The sequence below is a fragment of the Lissotriton helveticus genome, chromosome 6, assembly GCF_964261635.1.
Source record: "Lissotriton helveticus chromosome 6, aLisHel1.1, whole genome shotgun sequence".
Lineage (NCBI taxonomy): Eukaryota > Metazoa > Chordata > Amphibia > Caudata > Salamandridae > Lissotriton > Lissotriton helveticus.
In genome coordinates, this window is record NC_136067.1 from 1,792,307,322 (window position 1) to 1,792,329,154 (window position 21,833).

Consider the following 21,833-nt stretch of genomic DNA (forward strand, 5'->3'; position numbering starts at 1 on the left):
AGTTTCATATAGTACGATAATGTATTATGATGCTTGATGATTAACAATATAAATCTAACTATAAAAATGTTAATAAACACATTTTAAATGTCATGTACTGATTACTTCGTACTTACTGGGGACTTGTAGTACAATAATTCACCACCTTTTAGAACAAACCACCGCCGCTTCCATGTCTTCACTTTGCCACCAAGTTTCAATAGATATCCAGACTTCTCCCACGGTTCCTAAGGAAGAAACACAATTTGTGTGTTTTATTTTCTTTCTTGTATTAATTCTTTATAAAGCGTGGTCAAAACCTTGAACACAGGGACTTTAGATACAGTGAAGATTATAAATTGCAGAGTGTGGTATTGACACACTATTTTCTTTTGTTTGTGTAGTGATTTCTGCTTGCACTTCCCACATTCCTGGCCGTTTTACAGGAAAATAATCTGGCATTTGTTTGTTGGTGTATCGACTTTAAAATACTACAAACATGAGGTAAAACTGCATGAGCAATTACTACACATCTAGCAATTAACTTGCTTTACAACATAACTCCAAGGCATGGAGAGTAAGGACCCGATTCACAAAAGTAGTCTGAGACAAAATCCTAACTTTACGAATTTCGGTATTCATAAAAGGCATTTAGTAGTAGTAAAGCTAGGATTCCTAAATTTTCTACTGCTAAACTGAGAAAAATCCTAACTTTACGACTTTTGGTATTCACAAAGGCATTTAGTAGTAGCTAACTTTACTACTACTAAATGCCTTTTGTGAATACCGAAAGTCGTAAAGTTAGAATTTTGTCTCAGAATACTTTTGTGAATTGGGCCCTAAGAGTTTAAGTTCAGCGCATTCGTCCAGTAATGTCATAAACTAATACATAAATAACAAGAATGTCACCTTTATGACTGAAAAATTCTCGAGAGTCCTGATCTTGTTGTTACTATATTATATGTTTTTCCCCCTCTTTCTCGCCCCTTTTGCCTGTGTGCCCCGTTTTGTGCTCTGTGCCACTCGTTTTTTCTCCCCCCTTTTCTGTCCCTCTGCCTGTGTGCCCCATTTTTGTGCTCTGTGCCACTCGTTTTTCCCCCCCTTTTGTGCCCCTTTTGCCTTCTGTACCACTCCTTTGTCCCCTCTTGTGCCCCATTTTGCTTCTGTTCCACTGCTTCCTCGTCGCTGTGACCCCTGTGGCCCCTGCCCACTCGCTGCTCCCGCCTCCCAGCTGCTCCTCCCTCCCACCTCCCCCTATATGCCGGACGCCTACGCGGTGAGGTGAGCGACCCCTGACCCTCCTGGTAGGTCGCTCCCCCTCCACGCAGCTCCGACTGTGTGCCCCTGCTGCTGCTGGCAACTCGCTGGTAAGTGCCCACTGGCTTCTGGGCCACTGCTCCCCCTTCTGTGACCCATTTTTGTACTCTGTGCCACTCGTTTTCCCCTCTTCTTTCTTGCCCCTTTTGCCTGTGTGCCCCATTTTGTGGTCTGAGCCACTTGTTTTTTCTCCTCCCTTTTCTGCCCCTCTGCCTGTGTGCCACTCGTTCCCCCCTTTTGTGCCCCTTTTGCCTTCTGTACCACTCTTGTGCCCCATTTTGCTTCTGTTCCACTGCTTCCCTGCCGCTGTGACCACTGCGGCCCCGCCCCCTGCCCACTCGCTGCTCCCGCCTCCCAGCTGCGCCTCCCTTCCACCTCCCTATATATGCCTGACGCTGCACGGACGCGTGCAGCGGGCGCGCCGCGGGCGCGTCTAAGGCAAGCCCACCTGCACGTCCGTGCCTGGACCGCGCCCAGCGCCAGAACCCCTGGACCCCACGAACGCCACAACACCAGACTCCGCTACGATGCCAGCACCCTCCACGCACTCAACACCGGCCGAAACCACACCTGCTTCCAGGCCACCCCTAAACGGACCCACAGACCCTTCTCCTGCCGCACCTGCAACAGAGCCACCAAACCTCCAAGGACTGAACCCAACCACCTATGCTGCATACTCCTCAACACCCTCTCCGCACGCAAACATGCCGTCGAGCTCTGGGATCTGTTCGACACCTCCGCCGCAGACGTAGCCTTCCTGACCGAGACCTGGTGGAACGACTCCTCGGCGCCCGACATCGCCGTAGTCATCCCGGACGGCTACAAGATCACCCGCAGGGATCGCGTCAATGGAATCGGAGGAGAAATAGCCATTGTCCACAAGTCCTCCCTCAAGGTCGCCACCCACGCAGACGACACCCTCAACACCGCCGAACACCTGCATTTCCGGATCCACACCGACCCCAACACCACCCTCAGAGGAACACTCATTTACCGACCCCCCGGAACCCGGGCCCAGTTCAGCGACTCCATCGCCGACCTTCGCCAGCACCCACGCACTCGCTTCCACAGACCCACATCCTCCTCGGGGACCTGAACTTCCACCTCGAGAACAACAACTCCACCAACTCCGCCACCCTGATCGACAACCTCGCCAACCTCGGCCTCAGACAACTCGTCACCGCACCCACCCACGCCGCCGGCCACACGCTGGACCCCATCTTCTCCACAGACACCCACGTCGCCTTCAACCACACCACCGAACTTCACTGGACCGACCACCGCTGCATCCATTTCACCTTCAAGAAACAAACCACGCACCACTGCACCCAACAGCTGCCTCGCCGCTGCTGGAGCAAAGTCACCGAAGACCAGCTGAACACCACCCTCGCCCAGAACCCACCCACCGACCCCACCAACCCAGACGACGCAGCCCGCAACCTCAAACAGTGGATCGACGGCTGCACCAACACCCTCGCCCCGCTCAATAAACCCTTCAACAAACCCACTAGCAAGAGAGCCACCTGGTTCACCAACGAGCTCCAGACCTCCAAGCGCGCATGCCGGAAACTGGAGAAGAAATGGCTCCACGAACGCACACCGGACAACCACGCAGCCCACAAGGATATCACCCGCAGACATTACCACCTCATCAGATTAGCCAAGAGATCCTCCTTGAAAGACCGCCTGGACAACAACGCACACGACAGCAAAGAGCTCTTCAGCATCGTAAAGGAACTCTCCAACCCCAGCGCCATCGCCAACGACATGCCACCCTCACAAGAACTGTGAGACTCGCTACCCACCTTCTTCCACCGCAAGATCGCTGACATCCACGACAGCTTCAATACCACAACCGCCCCGACTACACCAGACTCCACCTCCCCCGCGAACACCACCAGCACCAACCGCCTGACCTCCTGGTCCAACGTCAACGACGACGAGACACGCAAGGTCATGAACTCCATCCACTCAGTATCTTCGTCAGACCCGTGCCCACACCACATATTCAACAAAGCATACGCAGCCATCACCGTCCAACTACGGAAGGTCATCAACATCTCCTTTGAAACAGCGACATTCCCGGAAACCTGGAAGCACGCCAAAATCAACGCCCTCCTCAAGAAGCCCAAGGCAGACCCCAAGGACCTCAAGAATTTCCGGCCCATCTCCCTGCTCCCGTTCCGGCGAAGGTCATCGAGAAAATCATCAACATACAATTGGCCCGCCACCTCGAAGACAACAACATCTTGGACCCGTCCCAGTCCGGATTCAGATGAAACCACAGCACCGAGACAGCCCTCATCGCCGCCACAGACAACATCAGGCGCCAACTAGACAATGGCGAAACATCAGCCCTCATCCTCCTGCACCTGTCAGCCACCTTCGACACGATCTGCAATTGCACCCTAAAGACATGCCTCCAAGAAGCCAGAATTCAAGCGAAGGCCCTCGACCGGACCACGTCCTTCCTCTCCGGCAGAACCCAGAGCATCTGCCTCCCACCCTTCCGATCCGAAGCCACTGACATCATCTGTGGCGTCCCCCAGGGCTCATCCCTCAGTACAACGCTGATCAACGTCTACATGGCCCCCCTCCCACAAGTGGCCCGCCATCACGACCTCAACATCATCTCCTTTGCCGACAACACCCAGCTCATCCTCTCCCTCACCAAGGACCCACACACCGCCAAAACCAACCTCCACGAGGGAATGAAGGCCATCGCCTACTGGATGAGGAGCAGCTGTCTAAAGCTGAACTCGGACAAGACGGATGTCCTCATCCTCGGACCCACCCCCTCAGCCTGGGACGACTCCTTATGGCCGACCACACTGGGAACAACACCGACACCCACCAACCAGGCACGCAACCTAGGATTCATCCTCGACTCCTCCCTCTCCATGTCTAAACAGGTCAGCGCCATCTCCTCCTCCTGCTACAACACCCTCCGCATGCTACGCAGGATCTACAAGTGGATCCCGACCGAAACAAGAAGAACGGTGACACAGGCCCTCGTCAGCAGCAGACTGGACTACGGCAACGCACTCTATGCAGGAATCCCAGCCAAACACCTACGACGACTACAACGCATCCAAAACACCTCCGCCCGACTGATCGTCAATATCCCCTGCCGCAGCCACATCACCCCCACCTGAGAGACCTACACTGGATCCCAGTCAACAAAAGGATCACCTTCAAGCTCCTCACCCACGCACACAAAGCACTCCACAACGCTGGACCAGCCTACCTGAACAGCAGACTCAGCTTCTACACCCCCACCCGCCAGCTCCACTCCGCCAGCCTCGCCCTCGCTGCTGTCCCCCGCATCCAACGAACGACCTCCGGCGGCAGATCCTTCTCCTACCTCGCCGCCAAGACCTGTAACACCCTCCCTGCCCACCTACGGCAGACCCAAGACCTACTCGCCTTCAGAAGACTTCTCAAGACCTGGCTCTTCGAGCAGTAGCGGCACCCCCTCTCCTCAGCGCCTGGAGACCCTCACGGGTAAGTAGCGCGCTTTACAAGTACTCTGATTGATTGATTTAAAAAGTAGAACTTTCGTTCTGGCATTTGTAATTGTAAAGTACTATACTGGCAGTTTCAGTACTTCAAATATCTTATCGCACTGAATACCAAAGTCCATTGAACATCACAGGCCACGTCAGACCCCAAAGTCCACTCCAGGCCCATAACAGGACAAATACTGAAAGTTCTCTTGAAGCACCCAAGCATCCTTCCTCCAGGTTCTGGTACAAAAAACATAAAACCAAGGGAGCCACTAGCGCTAAAACCAATAACGTAAGCCAGTGATTGTCACTGACTATCTTCCGAAAATAAAACCAATACATCGTAGGGCCTCATTTACAAAGGCATTTTGTGATCGGAAAACCTGCAATTTACAAAGGCATAGGGTCTGTGACTGCAAAAGGATTTTTCTTAATGTAAAAAAGCCCTTTTTACGAGTCGGAAAATTATTTCTTACTCATAAAAGGGTTTTGCGTCCTGGTCTGATTAAAGGGACGTTCCTCTCCTATTTTCGAGTCAGAGAAGAGTGCATCAATAGTTTGTGACTGCAATTGCAGTCAGAAACCATTGATTAGATAGCAACATCTCAAAGGAGGAAAGTTTCTCACTCTTGAATGATAGTGGACTTAACTCATACACAGGGGCGGCTCCTACATTAGGGCAGAGAAGCGTCGCCCCACTGCTTTCTCGCAGTGCGAGAAGCAGAAACATAAAATAGTATTTTAAATACTATTTTAGGATTTGCTTTTTGCGTTGCGAGAAAGCAGACGGCAGGGTATGCCTGGTTGGGAATGGGTGGGAGGGTTTGCCTGGTTCGGGGTGGGCGGGTAGGCGGGTCGGGGAGGAGTTGCTTGCCCAATGCTGTGAGCCCTAACTGTTTGGTCGGCCCTCTTGGGCCGACCAAACCGGTCATGCGCACTCTACATTTTCTCTATATGGGCTGCATGCAGCCTACATAGAGAAAATGGCCCTCCCTGTAGGCGCCTGGCTGGGCGCCGTCCGGGCCAATCACAACGCTGCCATTGCAGCATTGTGATTAGCTTAGGGAGGGGAGGGAGGCTGCCTGCTTTCTGTTCCTGCCTGAGGCATGAGAGCAGAAAAGCAGCAGGGAAACGTGGGACCCGGCCAGGTGCGGAGGCGGCGTGGGACCCAGTACAGGTATGTTTTTTACAAATAATTAAATCCCCTCCGCGCGAAACCCCCTACAAGTCATACCGGCCGCGACTGCTCATACACCTCATCATTCAGTCATAGTTCAGTCTAACTCTTTCTTTACAAGTTCCAATTTCAGCATTGTTCTGAACATTGGGCCGCATGGTTGGCTTCTCACGGTAGAAATGAGGACAATTCCATGCTTCTGCTCTGTTGTGCTCCTAGTTTTTTGTCAATTACCATTAAGTTGCTGCAAAGCCCGAGACTTGGATGAGTGGACTTATCGATAGAGGGCCCAGGTTGGTGCAGAGTAAGCACAGTTTCTGAACACAGCCATGGCTGTGACTGACTGACGGGTCAAAGGTGTCAAATGTAGACAAGTGGAATTGTTTATATAATTCAATTGTACATGACTTACACATATGCAAATATGATATCTTGACTAGGGAGACGCATGTGTGCATGTTTATCGAAATAGAACACCTGTGGTGCACAAAATCAGATTATTCTGCTCTACCATTAGTGCTGAGTGGGGTTGCAAGTCCACAACACCATTAAGGAGATCGTGGTTCATGGTAGCAGTACCACTGCCACCACTGACTGCTTGATGAATGGTGTTAAGTAAAAATAGATCAAATCAAAAAAAAAAAAATTTAAAAAAGGTTTCTTGTTGGACAGCATCTACTTTGGAAACGGGTAAGGCAGGTACAGAGATCCCCATTTTAATAGGGAATTTATATATTTTTAAAACAGCACTGGTCCCTTTTAAAGATGGAGGCTGCTTTAAGAAATAATGGGCCAGATGTACGACCCGTCTTTGCATGCACAAACAGGTTTGCGACCCGTTTGCGCATGCAAAAACCTACAGGGCCATGTACAAACCTTATTTAGCGATTCACAATGTATTTGTGACTCACTAAATAGGATTTGCAACTCGCAATCAGGAAGGTGCGTTTCAAGGGCCTCCCTTCCTAATTGCGAATTGCAACCCTATGTATGAATGTTTTGCGAGGGACCACTACTTGCCCTTAAAAAGTTAAACGAAGGGGGCGTGGTTTAGGCGCTGTTCAAGATGGCCATCTAGTGGAGTAGCTTCGCCGCACTGGAACCTTTTCCCGAACTTTATTATTGTTTACCTCAGATTTTCGGGACCCTACAACCAGCATTATGCGTCGGATCACCTGGAGTTCGTGGTTAGACCTTTTCGGAGCAACCAGCGCGTCGCGCTCTTTGTTATTTAAATCGCGTCTCTTCCACAAATAGCGCCCGCCATTTTGAAGTGCAGTGCAAATTATTTATGATGAAATTAGCGCTTTTAGGAACGCGCTCTACATTTGCTGGCTCCTCTGTTCCTTTTGGGCTCCTCCTCCCTCTTAACTCATAATGGTGTTATGCCTACCGCTTTTCAGGATGTTTTGCCTGCACCTTGGGTTTCCTGTTAATTCTACCTCAGGAATGCCGCCATTTTAAGTACCTGCACCCTCGTTGTTATAAAGCAACCAATCTTAGGAGGCTCATACTTTATACTCTACCAGAACTTTTCACTACTTGGTTTTCCCATTGCCTACTGCTGACGCCACAACTTACTTGTCACTTGTATGTTGAACGTTTTTCCTTCGTGTGGTGGCTGTTTATCGTTCCTTGAGTTCCTCAGCTGATTTCTCCATCCTTTGCGCTATACAACAGGTTACTAAGAAGTGTTTGGTATTCATATTACCTCCTTTTTCAAACCCATGCTATCTAACATACTCCAAGTAGATTTGAGCCTTATTGAATAACTGCTTACACCGCCTACTCCTGCTTTTTACCTCAGGAATGCCGCCATTTTAAGCGCCTGCACCTTCGTTGCTATCCGGATACCAATTTTAAGAGGCTCATACCTAATACTCTGGCAATATTGCTACTTGGTTTTTTTTTCCATTGCCTACTGCTGACGCCAAAACTTGTTATTTATCACTTGCCAGTTGTGCGTTTTTTCCTTCGTATGGTGGCTATTCATCATACCTTGAGCTCCTCAGCTAACTCCTCCATCCTTTGCGCTGTACAACAGGAATCTTTCTGCTGGACATTCACGCGCATGGTTTTCCTGTGTGTGCTGCACTAATTAACTCAGCTTTTGTGAACAGATTGACGACCGACATCTACTTCTGTGTTTATTGCATGGTTCACTACTTTGATTTCAAGCCTACGTTACATTTAACCTACGTCTGTGGGTAAATTGCGCAAACCGAAATTTGTCTTTGTGCCTTCCACTAGTGTGCAAGCGCCATTCTCCTCAATCTCAAGTTCTCCTATGGCTGGAAATCAAATGGCTGGATTAACGCCTAACCGTTCTGCATCAACACAGTCTGAGTCTAACAAATCTTCTCCTCCTACTACTTCGACTAAACGCTTGAAACTCGATCCTCCTTCCCCTGACAAGTCATCCTCTCCTATCTCTATGGAGTTAATTTTAGAGGGAATTCGTGCACTACGTCCATTTGGAGAGGAGACCAGCAGTGATATGCAGCTTTTGAAGGAAAAATGGTCGACGATGGATAATAGAATCACCTCTGTGGAACAACAGGTTATGGAGATACAAACTAATTCTCAACGCATCTCTTCTTTGGAAAAGTCGATCCTGACCCTCTAGCAACATAAGGAGGATTTAGAAAACAGAAACAGGAGGAACAATCTTTGTATTTACGGTTTACCTGAATCCTTGGAGGGTGATGATCCTGTGACTTTTTTCACTTCTTTCCTTCCGAAATTACTGGATATGCAACCTACGATTTCTCTTAGTATTCAAAGAGCCCATAGACTTGGTCCTCGTTCATCTGCTTCAACAAAACCACATGGAGTCATTATTCTCTTCTTGAAATTTACAGATCTACTCTCCGTCCTTTCTGCAGCAAGAGCCAAGCATCAAGTTTCCTGGCTTGGCCAGAGAGTGTTTTTATCTCAAGATGTCTCCAATGCCACCGCGACCCGAAGAAAAGAATTTCTGAGTCTTCGCGCTCCTTTGAGGTCTCTTGGTGCTAGACACGGCTTGTTCCATCCTTGCACCTTCAAGGTCACTCATCAAAATCGAACATGGACCTTTCTAGATCCTGGAGAACGTAAGAATTTTATTCACATTCAATCTAATTGTGGCATGGATACCTCTACTTCTCCTACTGGCTGGTTGATTCATCATTTATATTTGTTTATTTTCTTGTTCTTCTTGCAGAATTCCTGCTGGTGTTTCTCTTCAAAATTTATTACAAGAATATTTGGATATGTTAATATGAATGTTTGCTTGATGTATTCATTATATTGATCTTTTCTAATGTAGTTTTCTTATTATTATTTGTCATCAGATACTCCTGCATAAGTCCGTGCCCTTTGACCCCTTAACCCGTGTGGCTCCTATCCTTTGGTCTTTTATGTCCTGGTGCGGTTGGATTCCTATTCTTCGAGCGGTCCGTCTTGTTGAGTGTTGCCATTACCCCATTTCCCTCTTGGGTTTCCCCTTCAGGTTTGTTCATTTCAGTCATCCTTTTGGATATGTACTGTCTCTTCTCTTACTTCATTGCTTTCTCCTTTGCAGCTTTCCTTTCTTTCCTTCCCTTTACCCTCATTCTCCTTTTGATGTTGTTTGTTACATTTCTTTCTCTAAATTTCTTTTCTTCTTGTATGTTGAACGTTTTTCCTTCGTGTGGTGGCTGTTTATCGTTCCTTGAGTTCCTCAGCTGATTTCTCCATCCTTTGCGCTATACAACAGGTTACTAAGAAGTGTTTGGTATTCATATTACCTCCTTTTTCAAACCCATGCTATCTAACATACTCCAAGTAGATTTGAGCCTTATTGAATAACTGCTTACACCGCCTACTCCTGCTTTTTACCTCAGGAATGCCGCCATTTTAAGCGCCTGCACCTTCGTTGCTATCCGGATACCAATTTTAAGAGGCTCATACCTAATACTCTGGCAATATTGCTACTTGGTTTTTTTTTCCATTGCCTACTGCTGACGCCAAAACTTGTTATTTATCACTTGCCAGTTGTGCGTTTTTTCCTTCGTATGGTGGCTATTCCTCATACCTTGAGCTCCTCAGCTAACTCCTCCATCCTTTGCGCTGTACAACAGGAATCTTTCTGCTGGACATTCACGCGCATGGTTTTCCTGTGTGTGCTGCACTAATTAACTCAGCTTTTGTGAACAGATTGACGACCGACATCTACTTCTGTGTTTATTGCATGGTTCACTACTTTGATTTCAAGCCTACGTTACATTTAACCTACGTCTGTGGGTAAATTGCGCAAACCGAAATTTGTCTTTGTGCCTTCCACTAGTGTGCAAGCGCCATTCTCCTCAATCTCAAGTTCTCCTATGGCTGGAAATCAAATGGCTGGATTAACGCCTAACCGTTCTGCATCAACACAGTCTGAGTCTAACAAATCTTCTCCTCCTACTACTTCGACTAAACGCTTGAAACTCGATCCTCCTTCCCCTGACAAGTCATCCTCTCCTATCTCTATGGAGTTAATTTTAGAGGAAATTCGTGCACTACGTCCATTTGTAGAGGAGACCAGCAGTGATATGCAGCTTTTGAAGGAAAAATGGTCGACGATGGATAATAGAATCACCTCTGTGGAACAACAGGTTATGGAGATACAAACTAATTCTCAACGCATCTCTTCTTTGGAAAAGTCGATCCTGACCCTCTAGCAACATAAGGAGGATTTAGAAAACAGAAACAGGAGGAACAATCTTCGTATTTACGGTTTACTGAATCCTTGGAGGGTGATGATCCTGTGACTTTTTTCACTTCTTTCCTTCCGAAATTACTGGATATGCAACCTACGATTTCTCTTAGTATTCAAAGAGCCCATAGACTTGGTCCTCGTTCATCTGCTTCAACAAAACCACATGGAGTCATTATTCTCTTCTTGAAATTTACAGATCTACTCTCCGTCCTTTCTGCAGCAAGAGCCAAGCATCAAGTTTCCTGGCTTGGCCAGAGAGTGTTTTTATCTCAAGATGTCTCCAATGCCACCGCGACCCGAAGAAAAGAATTTCTGAGTCTTCGCGCTCCTTTGAGGTCTCTTGGTGCTAGACACGGCTTGTTCCATCCTTGCACCTTCAAGGTCACTCATCAAAATCGAACATGGACCTTTCTAGATCCTGGAGAACTTAAGAATTTTATTCACATTCAATCTAATTGTGGCATGGATACCTCTACTTCTCCTACTGGCTGGTTGATTCATCATTTATATTTGTTTATTTTCTTGTTCTTCTTGCAGAATTCCTGCTGGTGTTTCTCTTCAAAATTTATTACAAGAATATTTGAATATGTTAATATGAATGTTTGCTTGATGTATTCATTATATTGATCTTTTCTAATGTAGTTTTCTTATTATTATTTGTCATCAGATACTCCTGCATAAGTCCGTGCCCTTTGACCCCTTAACCCGTGTGGCTCCTATCCTTTGGTCTTTTATGTCCTGGTGCGGTTGGATTCCTATTCTTCGAGCGGTCCGTCTTGTTGAGTGTTGCCATTACCCCATTTCCCTCTTGTGTTTCCCCTTCAGGTTTGTTCATTTCAGTCATCCTTTTGCATATGTACTGTCTCTTCTCTTACTTCATTGCTTTCTCCTTTGCAGCTTTCCTTTCTTTCCTTCCCTTTACCCTCATTCTCCTTTTGATGTTGTTTGTTACATTTCTTTCTCTAAATTTCTTTTCTTCTTGTATGTTGAACGTTTTTCCTTCGTGTGGTGGCTGTTTATCGTTCCTTGAGTTCCTCAGCTGATTTCTCCATCCTTTGCGCTATACAACAGGTTACTAAGAAGTGTTTGGTATTCATATTACCTCCTTTTTCAAACCCATGCTATCTAACATACTCCAAGTAGATTTGAGCCTTATTGAATAACTGCTTACACCGCCTACTCCTGCTTTTTACCTCAGGAATGCCGCCATTTTAAGCGCCTGCACCTTCGTTGCTATCCGGATACCAATTTTAAGAGGCTCATACCTAATACTCTGGCAATATTGCTACTTGTTTTTTTTTTCCATTGCCTACTGCTGACGCCAAAACTTGTTATTTATCACTTGCCAGTTGTGCGTTTTTTCCTTCGTATGGTGGCTATTCATCATACCTTGAGCTCCTCAGCTAACTCCTCCATCCTTTGCGCTGTACAACAGGAATCTTTCTGCTGGATATTCACGCGCATGGTTTTCCTGTGTGTGCTGCACTAATTAACTCAGCTTTTGTGAACAGATTGACGACCGACATCTACTTCTGTGTTTATTGCATGGTTCACTACTTTGATTTCAAGCCTACGTTACATTTAACCTACGTCTGTGGGTAAATTGCGCAAACCGAAATTTGTCTTTGTGCCTTCCACTAGTGTGCAAGCGCCATTCTCCTCAATCTCAAGTTCTCCTATGGCTGGAAATCAAATGGCTAGATTAACGCCTAACCGTTCTGCATCAACACAGTCTGAGTCCAACAAATCTTCTCCTCCTACTACTTCGACTAAACGCTTGAAACTCGATCCTCCTTCCCCTGACAAGTCATCCTCTCCTATCTCTATGGAGTTAATTTTAGAGGAAATTCGTGCACTACGTCCATTTGTAGAGGAGACCAGCAGTGATATGCAGCTTTTGAAGGAAAAATGGTCGACGATGGATAATAGAATCACCTCTGTGGAACAACAGGTTATGGAGATACAAACTAATTCTCAACGCATCTCTTCTTTGGAAAAGTCGATCCTGACCCTCTAGCAACATAAGGAGGATTTAGAAAACAGAAACAGGAGGAACAATCTTCGTATTTACGGTTTACCTGAATCCTTGGAGGGTGATGATCCTGTGACTTTTTTCACTTCTTTCCTTCCGAAATTACTGGATATGCAACCTACGATTTCTCTTAGTATTCAAAGAGCCCATAGACTTGGTCCTCGTTCATCTGCTTCAACAAAACCACATGGAGTCATTATTCTCTTCTTGAAATTTACAGATCTACTCTCCGTCCTTTCTGCAGCAAGAGCCAAGCATCAAGTTTCCTGGCTTGGCCAGAGAGTGTTTTTATCTCAAGATGTCTCCAATGCCACCGCGACCCGAAGAAAAGAATTTCTGAGTCTTCGCGCTCCTTTGAGGTCTCTTGGTGCTAGACACGGCTTGTTCCATCCTTGCACCTTCAAGGTCACTCATCAAAATCGAACATGGACCTTTCTAGATCCTGGAGAATTTAAGAATTTTATTCACATTCAATCTAATTGTGGCATGGATACCTCTACTTCTCCTACTGGCTGGTTGATTCATCATTTATATTTGTTTATTTTCTTGTTCTTCTTGCAGAATTCCTGCTGGTGTTTCTCTTCAAAATTTATTACAAACATATTTGAATATGTTAATATGAATGTTTGCTTGATGTATTCATTATATTGATCTTTTCTAATGTAGTTTTTTTATTATTATTTGTCATCAGATACTCCTGCATAAGTCCGTGCCCTTTGACCCCTTAACCCGTGTGGCTCCTATCCTTTGGTCTTTTATGTCCTGGTGCGGTTGGATTCCTATTCTTCGAGCGGTCCGTCTTGTTGAGTGTTGCCATTACCCCATTTCCCTCTTGGGTTTCCCCTTCAGGTTTGTTCATTTCAGTCATCCTTTTGAATATGTACTGTCTCTTCTCTTACTTCATTGCTTTCTCCTTTGCAGCTTTCCTTTCTTTCCTTCCCTTTACCCTCATTCTCCTTTTGATGTTGTTTGTTACATTTCTTTCTCTAAATTTCTTTTCTTCTCTTTTCGGCTGTCTGTTCATTGTGCAATTTTTTGCATCTCTTGTTCTTACTCATTTTACAATAGTTTATATTTAGAGTTGTTACATGGAATGTAAAAGGTTTCATTAATCCCATTAAATGGCAGAGAGTACTTTCCCATTTAGCGTCTTATAACCCTGATATAGTCCTTTTACAAGAAACCCATCTTACTGAAATTGAATCCCTTAAATTAAATAGGAATTGGGTTGGTACAGTTTTATTTTCCCCTTCTAACAATACGAAAAATGGTGTTGCCATCCTAATTCATAAAAAATTGAAATGTAAAGTTTTACCTCAAGAATATGATGCTGATGGTAGATGGATATTGACTAAATTGCTTATTAATTCTATACCTTTAACTATTTTTAATGTCTAAGGACCCACACAGCCTTATTGTTCTTTTTGGCCTCTAATTACGAACAAATGTATTCAACATAGAGATGATTTCTTTGTCCTAGATACAGATTGTAACCAGATTGTTGACCCCTTCCTTGATCGCAAATCCGCAGTTCGTTTCATCCCCCATAAAACACATAAACAGTTTCTTGACACTATCTTACAATCACATTTCACTGACTCTTGGAGACTCTTACACCCTGACACTTTGGATTATTTTTTTTTTCTCCTCCTCATACATCTTTTTCTCGTTTGGACTATATCTTTCTATCTCAATCTCTATCACAGACTCTATTATCTTCTTCTATTGAGCCCATAGTTATCTCCGACCATGCCCCCATTATAACAAACCTTGACTTACTCCCTCCACATCCGAAGCCTTCTCGTTGGCGTTTTAATAGTGCACTCCTTAATGACCCTAACTTCTCTTCATCTTTTCGCTCTTTTACTAATGGTTTCTTTCTCTTTAATTCTAATCCTAGTACTCCTCCTCATATCCTTTGGGACTCCTTTAAAGCTACCGCAAGGGGATTTATCATCGATTTTGTCTCTAAGAAAAAGAAGCAATATCTTCAGAAGCGCAAACTATCCCTAGCACATATCAAATCCTTGGAACATAAGTTTTATACTTCCTCCGACAAATTTATGTCTCCAGATCTTTTGCGTGCATTTTAACAAACTTACTACTGACAATGCGTCTTCCATTCTCCTTCGTAGCAGCGCTCGTTATTATGGTGGTCGTAATAAGTCAGGAAAACTCTTAGCCAATTATCTTAAATCTCGTAAAGAACGCACTCTCATAGACTCTATTTATTCTTCCGATAATACTCTCTTATATAAAGACAAAGAAATACTTGACCAATTTCAACTGTTTTATCAACAGCTTAATACTCCAGAGTCCCCTCCCACTCCCTCTCTTATTTAGAAGTATTTTGAGAAATTGCCTAATCCTTCTAATTCCCATCTTAATTTTCCAGATCTTGAACTTGACCTCTCATTACACGAACTATCAGCGACTTTGACATCTCTTACGAAAGGTAAATCACCTGGTCCTGATGGGTTTCCTGTTGAATTTTATTTACATTTCTCTGATTACCCAGACTTTTAACACTCTTTCAATCATTTAATTCCTCTGGTAAAGCAGAAGGCACATTTCAAGATGCCACCATTTGTCTTATTCCAAAGGACGGCCGAGATCCTAAATTCTTTTTATATTATCGTCCGATTTCTTTAGTTAATGTGGACTAAAAATTATTTGCTATGCTGCTGGCATTGCGCTTACATCCCTTTATGCCTCATCTTATTGGTAACGAGCAATGTGGTTTTGTTAAGGGTAGACTTACTTCTGATAATTCCTGTCTGTTTCTTAACGTTTTGAATAAAGCCTCATCCATCTCAATTCCCCTAGCCGCTATTTCGGTTGACGCAGAAAAGGCTTTTGATAGAGTGGATTGATCTTTTTTGTTTTCCTCTTTACGCTGGCATGGTTTTGGTCCCAAAATCATATCCCTTATATCTTTGTTATATTCTGCACCCAAAGCTTCAGTACTGGTGACTATCCTCATCCTTTACCCTCCAGCGGGGAGTTCGTCAGGGCTGCCCCTTATCCCCACTTCTATTTGTCCTAGCTCTTAAGCCATTTCTGACTTCCATTTGTATCAATAATTCCATATCTGGCTTTCCCTATGGTGATAATCAATTAAAACTTTCAGCATACGCAGATGATATCCTCTTGTTTATCTCCAACCCAGAAGTCTCTGTTCTCTCTTTATTATCTGAATTCGATTACTTTTCTCTAGTTTCTGGATATAAAATTAATTCAGATAAGACTGAAATTCTCCCCTTGACCAAACATTGTCTTCCTCATCTCTTTTCTTCGACTGGCTTTGCTTGGAATAGTTCAAAGATTAAATATCTTGATATTTGGTTTTCCAAATCCATCTCTACTTCAATTAAATTGAATATGTCTGCAGTTTTGTCCCAAATTGATAATTGTTCTCCTCCTGGAACCCTCTTTTTCTATCCTGGTGGGGTCGATTAGATTCAATTAAAATGATGATTACCCCTTTTCTGATTTATATATTGTCCATGTTACCGGTTCATGTTCCTAACATTTTTTTCAAACGCATTGATTCCTCCCTCTCGAAATTTCTTTGGAAGAATAAAAAGCCTAGAATATCTCTTGCAACTCTTCGTAAATCTACACCTAATGATGGAGTTAAATTTCCGGATTTCCGTCTTTACCAGAGATCCTTCTCTTTACGTCAGGCTTCATTATGGCTTTCATCGAATCCTTCCCCTTTCGCACCTCTCTGGTTCCTCATTGAACAAACTTTATTGTTGCCCTTTTCTTTTGATGAAGTGCTGCGCTTTTCTACCAAATCCCCTTATACTTCATTTCCTTTATTTAAATTTACTTCTTCTCTCCTAAAACCTTTGCTTCTTCCAACTATCATCACACGTGAATCATTCTTAAATACCCCCATTTGGTGTATTTCACTTATACTTTTTAAAAATAGACCCATTTGTTGGATGTCTTGGAGATCAAAGGGCATCATGTGGGTTAACCAACTTTTTGAAGGTCTTGTACCGTGCTCTTGTCCTCAATTTCAACTTTTATCCCGTTGTCCTCGTTCTTTTCTGCAGAAATTTACCGCTCTTATGGCACTAATTCTTGATTGTTATTACTCTCTTCCTTCCTCAGTCTCACATCTCAATCTCCTCTTCTTGGGATTCTTTCTACTCTCCCTAAAGCATCTCTTATTTATACATTTTTCTCCTCTCCTAACCCAGATCGTGCCAAAACCAAACTGCAACTTGCTTGGGAAGTGGATTTTGATTGTGCTTGGTCTATTGCTATTTGGGACAAACTTTGGTCCAGGTCTTTAACAATTTCTCGTTCCGCTTCTTTAACTCAATCTTTATTCTATTTATACCACAGGCTTTATCTTTCTCCTCTGGCTTTATCCCATTTCATTCGCTCTTCTGACTCTAAATGTTGGACTTGTGGTTCTTTAAACGCTGATCTTTTTCATCTACTCTTCCTCTGTCCTGTTGTGTCTACTTTTTGGAACAAAGTTTGGCCATATCTTTCCTGCATTTTCACCCTTTCTGTTCCATTTTTAATCACTATTCTTTTTTTGAGTAGCCTTTCTGATTCCTTGGATCTTCCTGTGCATTCACACGGTCTCTTCAACCTCATGCTATCCCTTGCATTCCAACACATTTCTTCCAACTGGAAATCCCTCACAAACATCTCCATACAGGGTTGGTGGAACACTTTGTGTCACTTTCACAGACTCGATGTCGCCTTTGCATCTTCCTGTAAACCAGTACGTAACACTGATCTTTATTGGTTACCCCTTACCACATACTTAGATCGACTTGTTCTAAAGAAATCTATTCCTGTCAGCTCAGAAGATTTTAAACCTTCTTGAAGGAATTGTACTCTCTCATCCCTATTTATTTATTTGTTATCTTTTGCAGATTCATTTGTTATATCACTTGTTTTTTAATCTGCATATTTTGTATGGATTATTTGTACCATTTGCATAAATGCCATAATTATCTTTCAGTTTTGATATTTTACAATAACATCTTCCCTTTTCCCTTCCCTCTCCTCCCTCTCCCTGTATCCTTAAAATCCTTATTAAATGCTTTTTGTTTTTCCATCATTGACATTAGCATTGTTCACTTTCAGAACATTTTTATGTATCTTTATCTTTTTTTTTTGCTGATGCTCTTTGCTTATCATGATTTTTTTCTTCAATAAAGCTCTCAAACACAAAAAAAAAAGGTTGAACGGAAACTTTTTTTTTTTTTTTTAAATGCATCCTGTTTTCTTTAAAGGAGAAAGGGCTGCATTTAAAAAAATATATCTGCTTTATTTAAAAGCAGTCCTAGACATGGAGGTCTGCTGAGCCCAGCAGGCCACCATACCTGGGAGGGCCTGCCATTTTCAATGGGGTCGCAAATTGCGAGTGCCTCATTAATATTCGTGCGGCATGAAATTTGCGACCCCATTGAGAATTGCAAACAGAGTCTCAGGTTCTTGTACATTGGAAATTGTGACTCGCAATTTGGCGCAGCTCTGTTGTCTTTTGCAGGTCCCCATCTCTGCATTAAAAGACCATCAAAGGGGGTTGCAACCTGTCTAATGAATATTAGTACATAGGTTGGTTCACAAAATCAGGCTGCATTCACACTCTGCAGAATGTTTGAGCACTTTTAAATTTCCATTCCAAAACCAGGGATGTGTTATTTGTATAGGGACTGATTTACAAATGGGAATGCTATTTGATAGGCGAACTACGTACTAAATAGGTCAAATCACAAATTGTACATTTGCAGAGGGTTGCAATATGACCATACACAATGATTATTAGTTAGACAGATCAAAATATATGACTCTGTGTGACCTAAAACCCACTTTACAAGTTGGAAGGACTTTTCTGACTCATAAAAGGGCCCTTGTAAATATTAGAAAGGTGCATTTTGTTGTAGCGGATCCTGTGATTTTGTGAATGGCAGGCTTTGCAATGGCAAAATAACGTTATACATCAGGCCCTAGAATACCTAACTGACCAACCCCTATGGGGTCAGTGTACGTGTATGCAGGTGCAGCAGAATTTCAGTAGAATAGTGGCTGACTCACTTGGCAAACTAGTGCTGCTCTAAGCGGAGGATCTGTGAGTGTGTACACCAAAATCATGAAACCCAACTTACTTAATCTTGCTTAGATCACATGAAACTCAGCAACAGCACACACACGCACTTTAATATTTAACAAATAGGATGAACAGACAGTATTTTGCAGAGCTCAGCTTCTGGTGGTGTGGGATGGTAAGGGAGTGTATGACAGTATTTATGTCTCAGTATTGGCAGCTGAATCTCTAAGCTGAATTCATGGTGTGAAGAATGCTTATTAATGGTGTCTGCTCTACTAGGAGATATTGCATTTTAATGAACGAACACTGTCTTTCTTGCAAGAGAACCAAACTGGCTGGTAATTTTCCTATGCTGTACATCAGGCCCTAGAACCCCACAAAGGACAATCGAAAGTTTATTCCTTGCCATCCAATTGTTTTATTGTCCATTAAAGGACACACAAGTTGTATCTAAGGTTATTCATCTGATGGTTAAAATCTTTATAAAAAATATGTTAAAAAAGGAAATAGCATCTAATCACTTTTGAGTTCTAAGATGTCCTATTGTTGTTACAACAGAAGAGAAAATACTTGTCAAACAAGAAAAACCTGGTAATAATTGCCAAAAGACGACTACTTAAAACATCTTTTGCAAAAAAGGTAATACTATTAAAACATATCCACTTTTCTCCAAAGCAGCTTAATTCAAAGATCAAATTACTGAAGCCAATAACCATTATGAAATTGTTAAGTAAGCTTTTAATCCAATTACACAAAGCAGCAATTGCACAGGTAAATTTCGAAAAGAATGCCAAAAACTTGACATGATACTTAACAGCATAAACAATATCGGCATCTATAAACAACTCATCACCCTTTATTTTCCTGGTGATGAACAGTATTGGTTGTAAGGGCAGAATTCACTATACTCAGGGCAAGGGTATATGTATTGCAGATCTTAAGGCCATTAGCAACTTAGCAGATTCTCTTGTGACCTACCTACTTAAATATTTTACTGACAATACTGAAATCAGCTTGCTCAATTCACTTTGCATCTCTAAACGTAGAGGAATTCTTATGCAGTCTTAAAGCTGCACATGGTACTACATTAACCTCTCCTCTGCCCCTAGAGATCTCAGCAATTCGTGTTGCATCACAACAACCTCCTACTATGACAGGACAATTAAAAATGTGTCCTCTCTCACTCTTGAGATTCACAACTGAAAATAATCTTCTAGGCAAGACCCATTTTGGTGACAGGTCTGGCTGCAGTCTAGAAATGGCTTTGCTGCAAATCATCAATGCCACAATAAATATTGTCACCTGTGTCAGTTTCTGTTGGAGTGCCCCAGGGCCCATTTCTCACAATCTGCAAGTCCAAAGCTCTCCCTCAGATTCTGTAACCACTGAATTGCTTTTTTCCCCTAAATCAATCTCTTTTTCTTTTCGATAGAGGATTGTCCAATCCCGTTCTTTTCCGATCAACTTTTTAGTTTTATAAACATACTTCTAACCGATAGGAAACATTGGCCAAAACATGCTGAATAAAAATATGAACCTGCCATCATCAATTGCAATACCTAAAAAGTTACTCACCTCTCTGAGTGATCTTCATTTCTCTTCTGAGTTTATTTGTTATGGGTCTCCATTTTTTTGCCATTTTGGTAAGGGAGTAAAGTACTTGGGTGATATTTATGGGCATTGCTTCCCCGCTTACCTGTCTCAAAAGAAATCTTGGGCTTTATGCATCAACAAATTTCTCTGTAGGCACATAATTTACTAAAATCATTTGATACACCAGGCTCCTTGTCCTTAAGATTAAAACTGTTCTTACACAGGTTTGTTCTCCGTCCACCTTGTGGACTATATTCAGTTAGAGAGTGGTAGTAACCATCGATGCTTGAGGATCTTTTATGTGTACTTAAACCTGTTATTTCTGACTCTTTGACCCCTTTTTATACTCTGAGGTTCTTCTATTTAGTTCTCTTGTTAAGGTATACAAATTTTGTACTTACTCACTGTGATGTGTTGTTTGAAGGATTCTATGATGGTCAATCAAAATAATAGAAATGGGGTTTCTGGTTGGTTAGGGTGAGAGAGCACAAGTTTGGAAAAAAATGTATAAGTACGCCATATTTACAAGCACGTAGTTAGTTTAAACATGTTTTGCACACGAGTGTTTTATATCCAGGAGTGAAATATACAGAGTGTTTTATATTCAGTAGTGAAATGTATAGAATGTTAAGTAGAGTAACTATAATTGTAACGGTGTGAGATTAATGTAGAAATGTTGGAATATATGTGAAAACCTCATGTTCTCATGTTAAAAGAATCATGTCCGAATTAAATGTAACTTTGAAATCCAGTATACTGTGTAGGCCTTAGGGCAATTCACAGCAAACCTGAACATGCTGCTAAATTAATGTGAGATAAGGTTGACATGGTTCTTCCAAATGTACTATTGAACTTAGGGTTAAAAGTATATGCTTTATAGATGTGTTATTTTAGAAACGTATGCTAGTTAAGAATGTTTGCTGTTTAAATCAAGTTAACGTTTTAAGAGTGCAGGGACCTGCTGCATGTAAATCAAGTAGGCCAGAGGAGATAATGTCATGTCGTTTAAATCGTCATGTGCTCGTTAGAGAAGAGGTCGCGAGGTGTCCAGCACAGAGCTTTGAGAGTGTTTTACGACTTAAGATATGGTGGAGTCTGGAATTTGAGGCCCACTGCAGGACGAGCTGTATGCAGGTGCGAGGGTCCTAATCAGCTCGAATGAAAGGGACTTTGTTCAGTGGCGCCTTGCGCAGGCCTGTAGGAGTTTCCAGGAATTTCAGGGGGTATCAGCGCACTGGAGAAGAAGCCTGGGAACCAAGGTCAACTATAACGAGGGTCTTCAAGAGTACCATCATGGAGTTTGCCGCGCAAAGATGTACCACGTGAGGGGCGTCCCAAGGGGCGTTTCTATTGAAAATGTGATTTGGTATTAGGGAAAGAGACCCGGGAGGAGAGCAGAGCAGATGATTTTGGGAGCCTGAGGA

The 21,833-nt window shown here is 43.3% G+C and overlaps 1 protein-coding gene across 1 annotated transcript in view; it reads right to left on the reverse strand.

Moving 5' to 3' along the window:
* Positions 1-21,833, reverse strand: part of PLEKHH2 (pleckstrin homology, MyTH4 and FERM domain containing H2) — a 666,795-nt gene that overhangs the window by 254,333 nt on the left and 390,629 nt on the right. Inside the window, exon 12 of the mRNA XM_078649687.1 lies at positions 117-227. Coding sequence (XP_078505813.1) covers positions 117-227 — 111 coding nt within the window. The remainder of the gene's footprint in view (positions 1-116; positions 228-21,833) is intronic.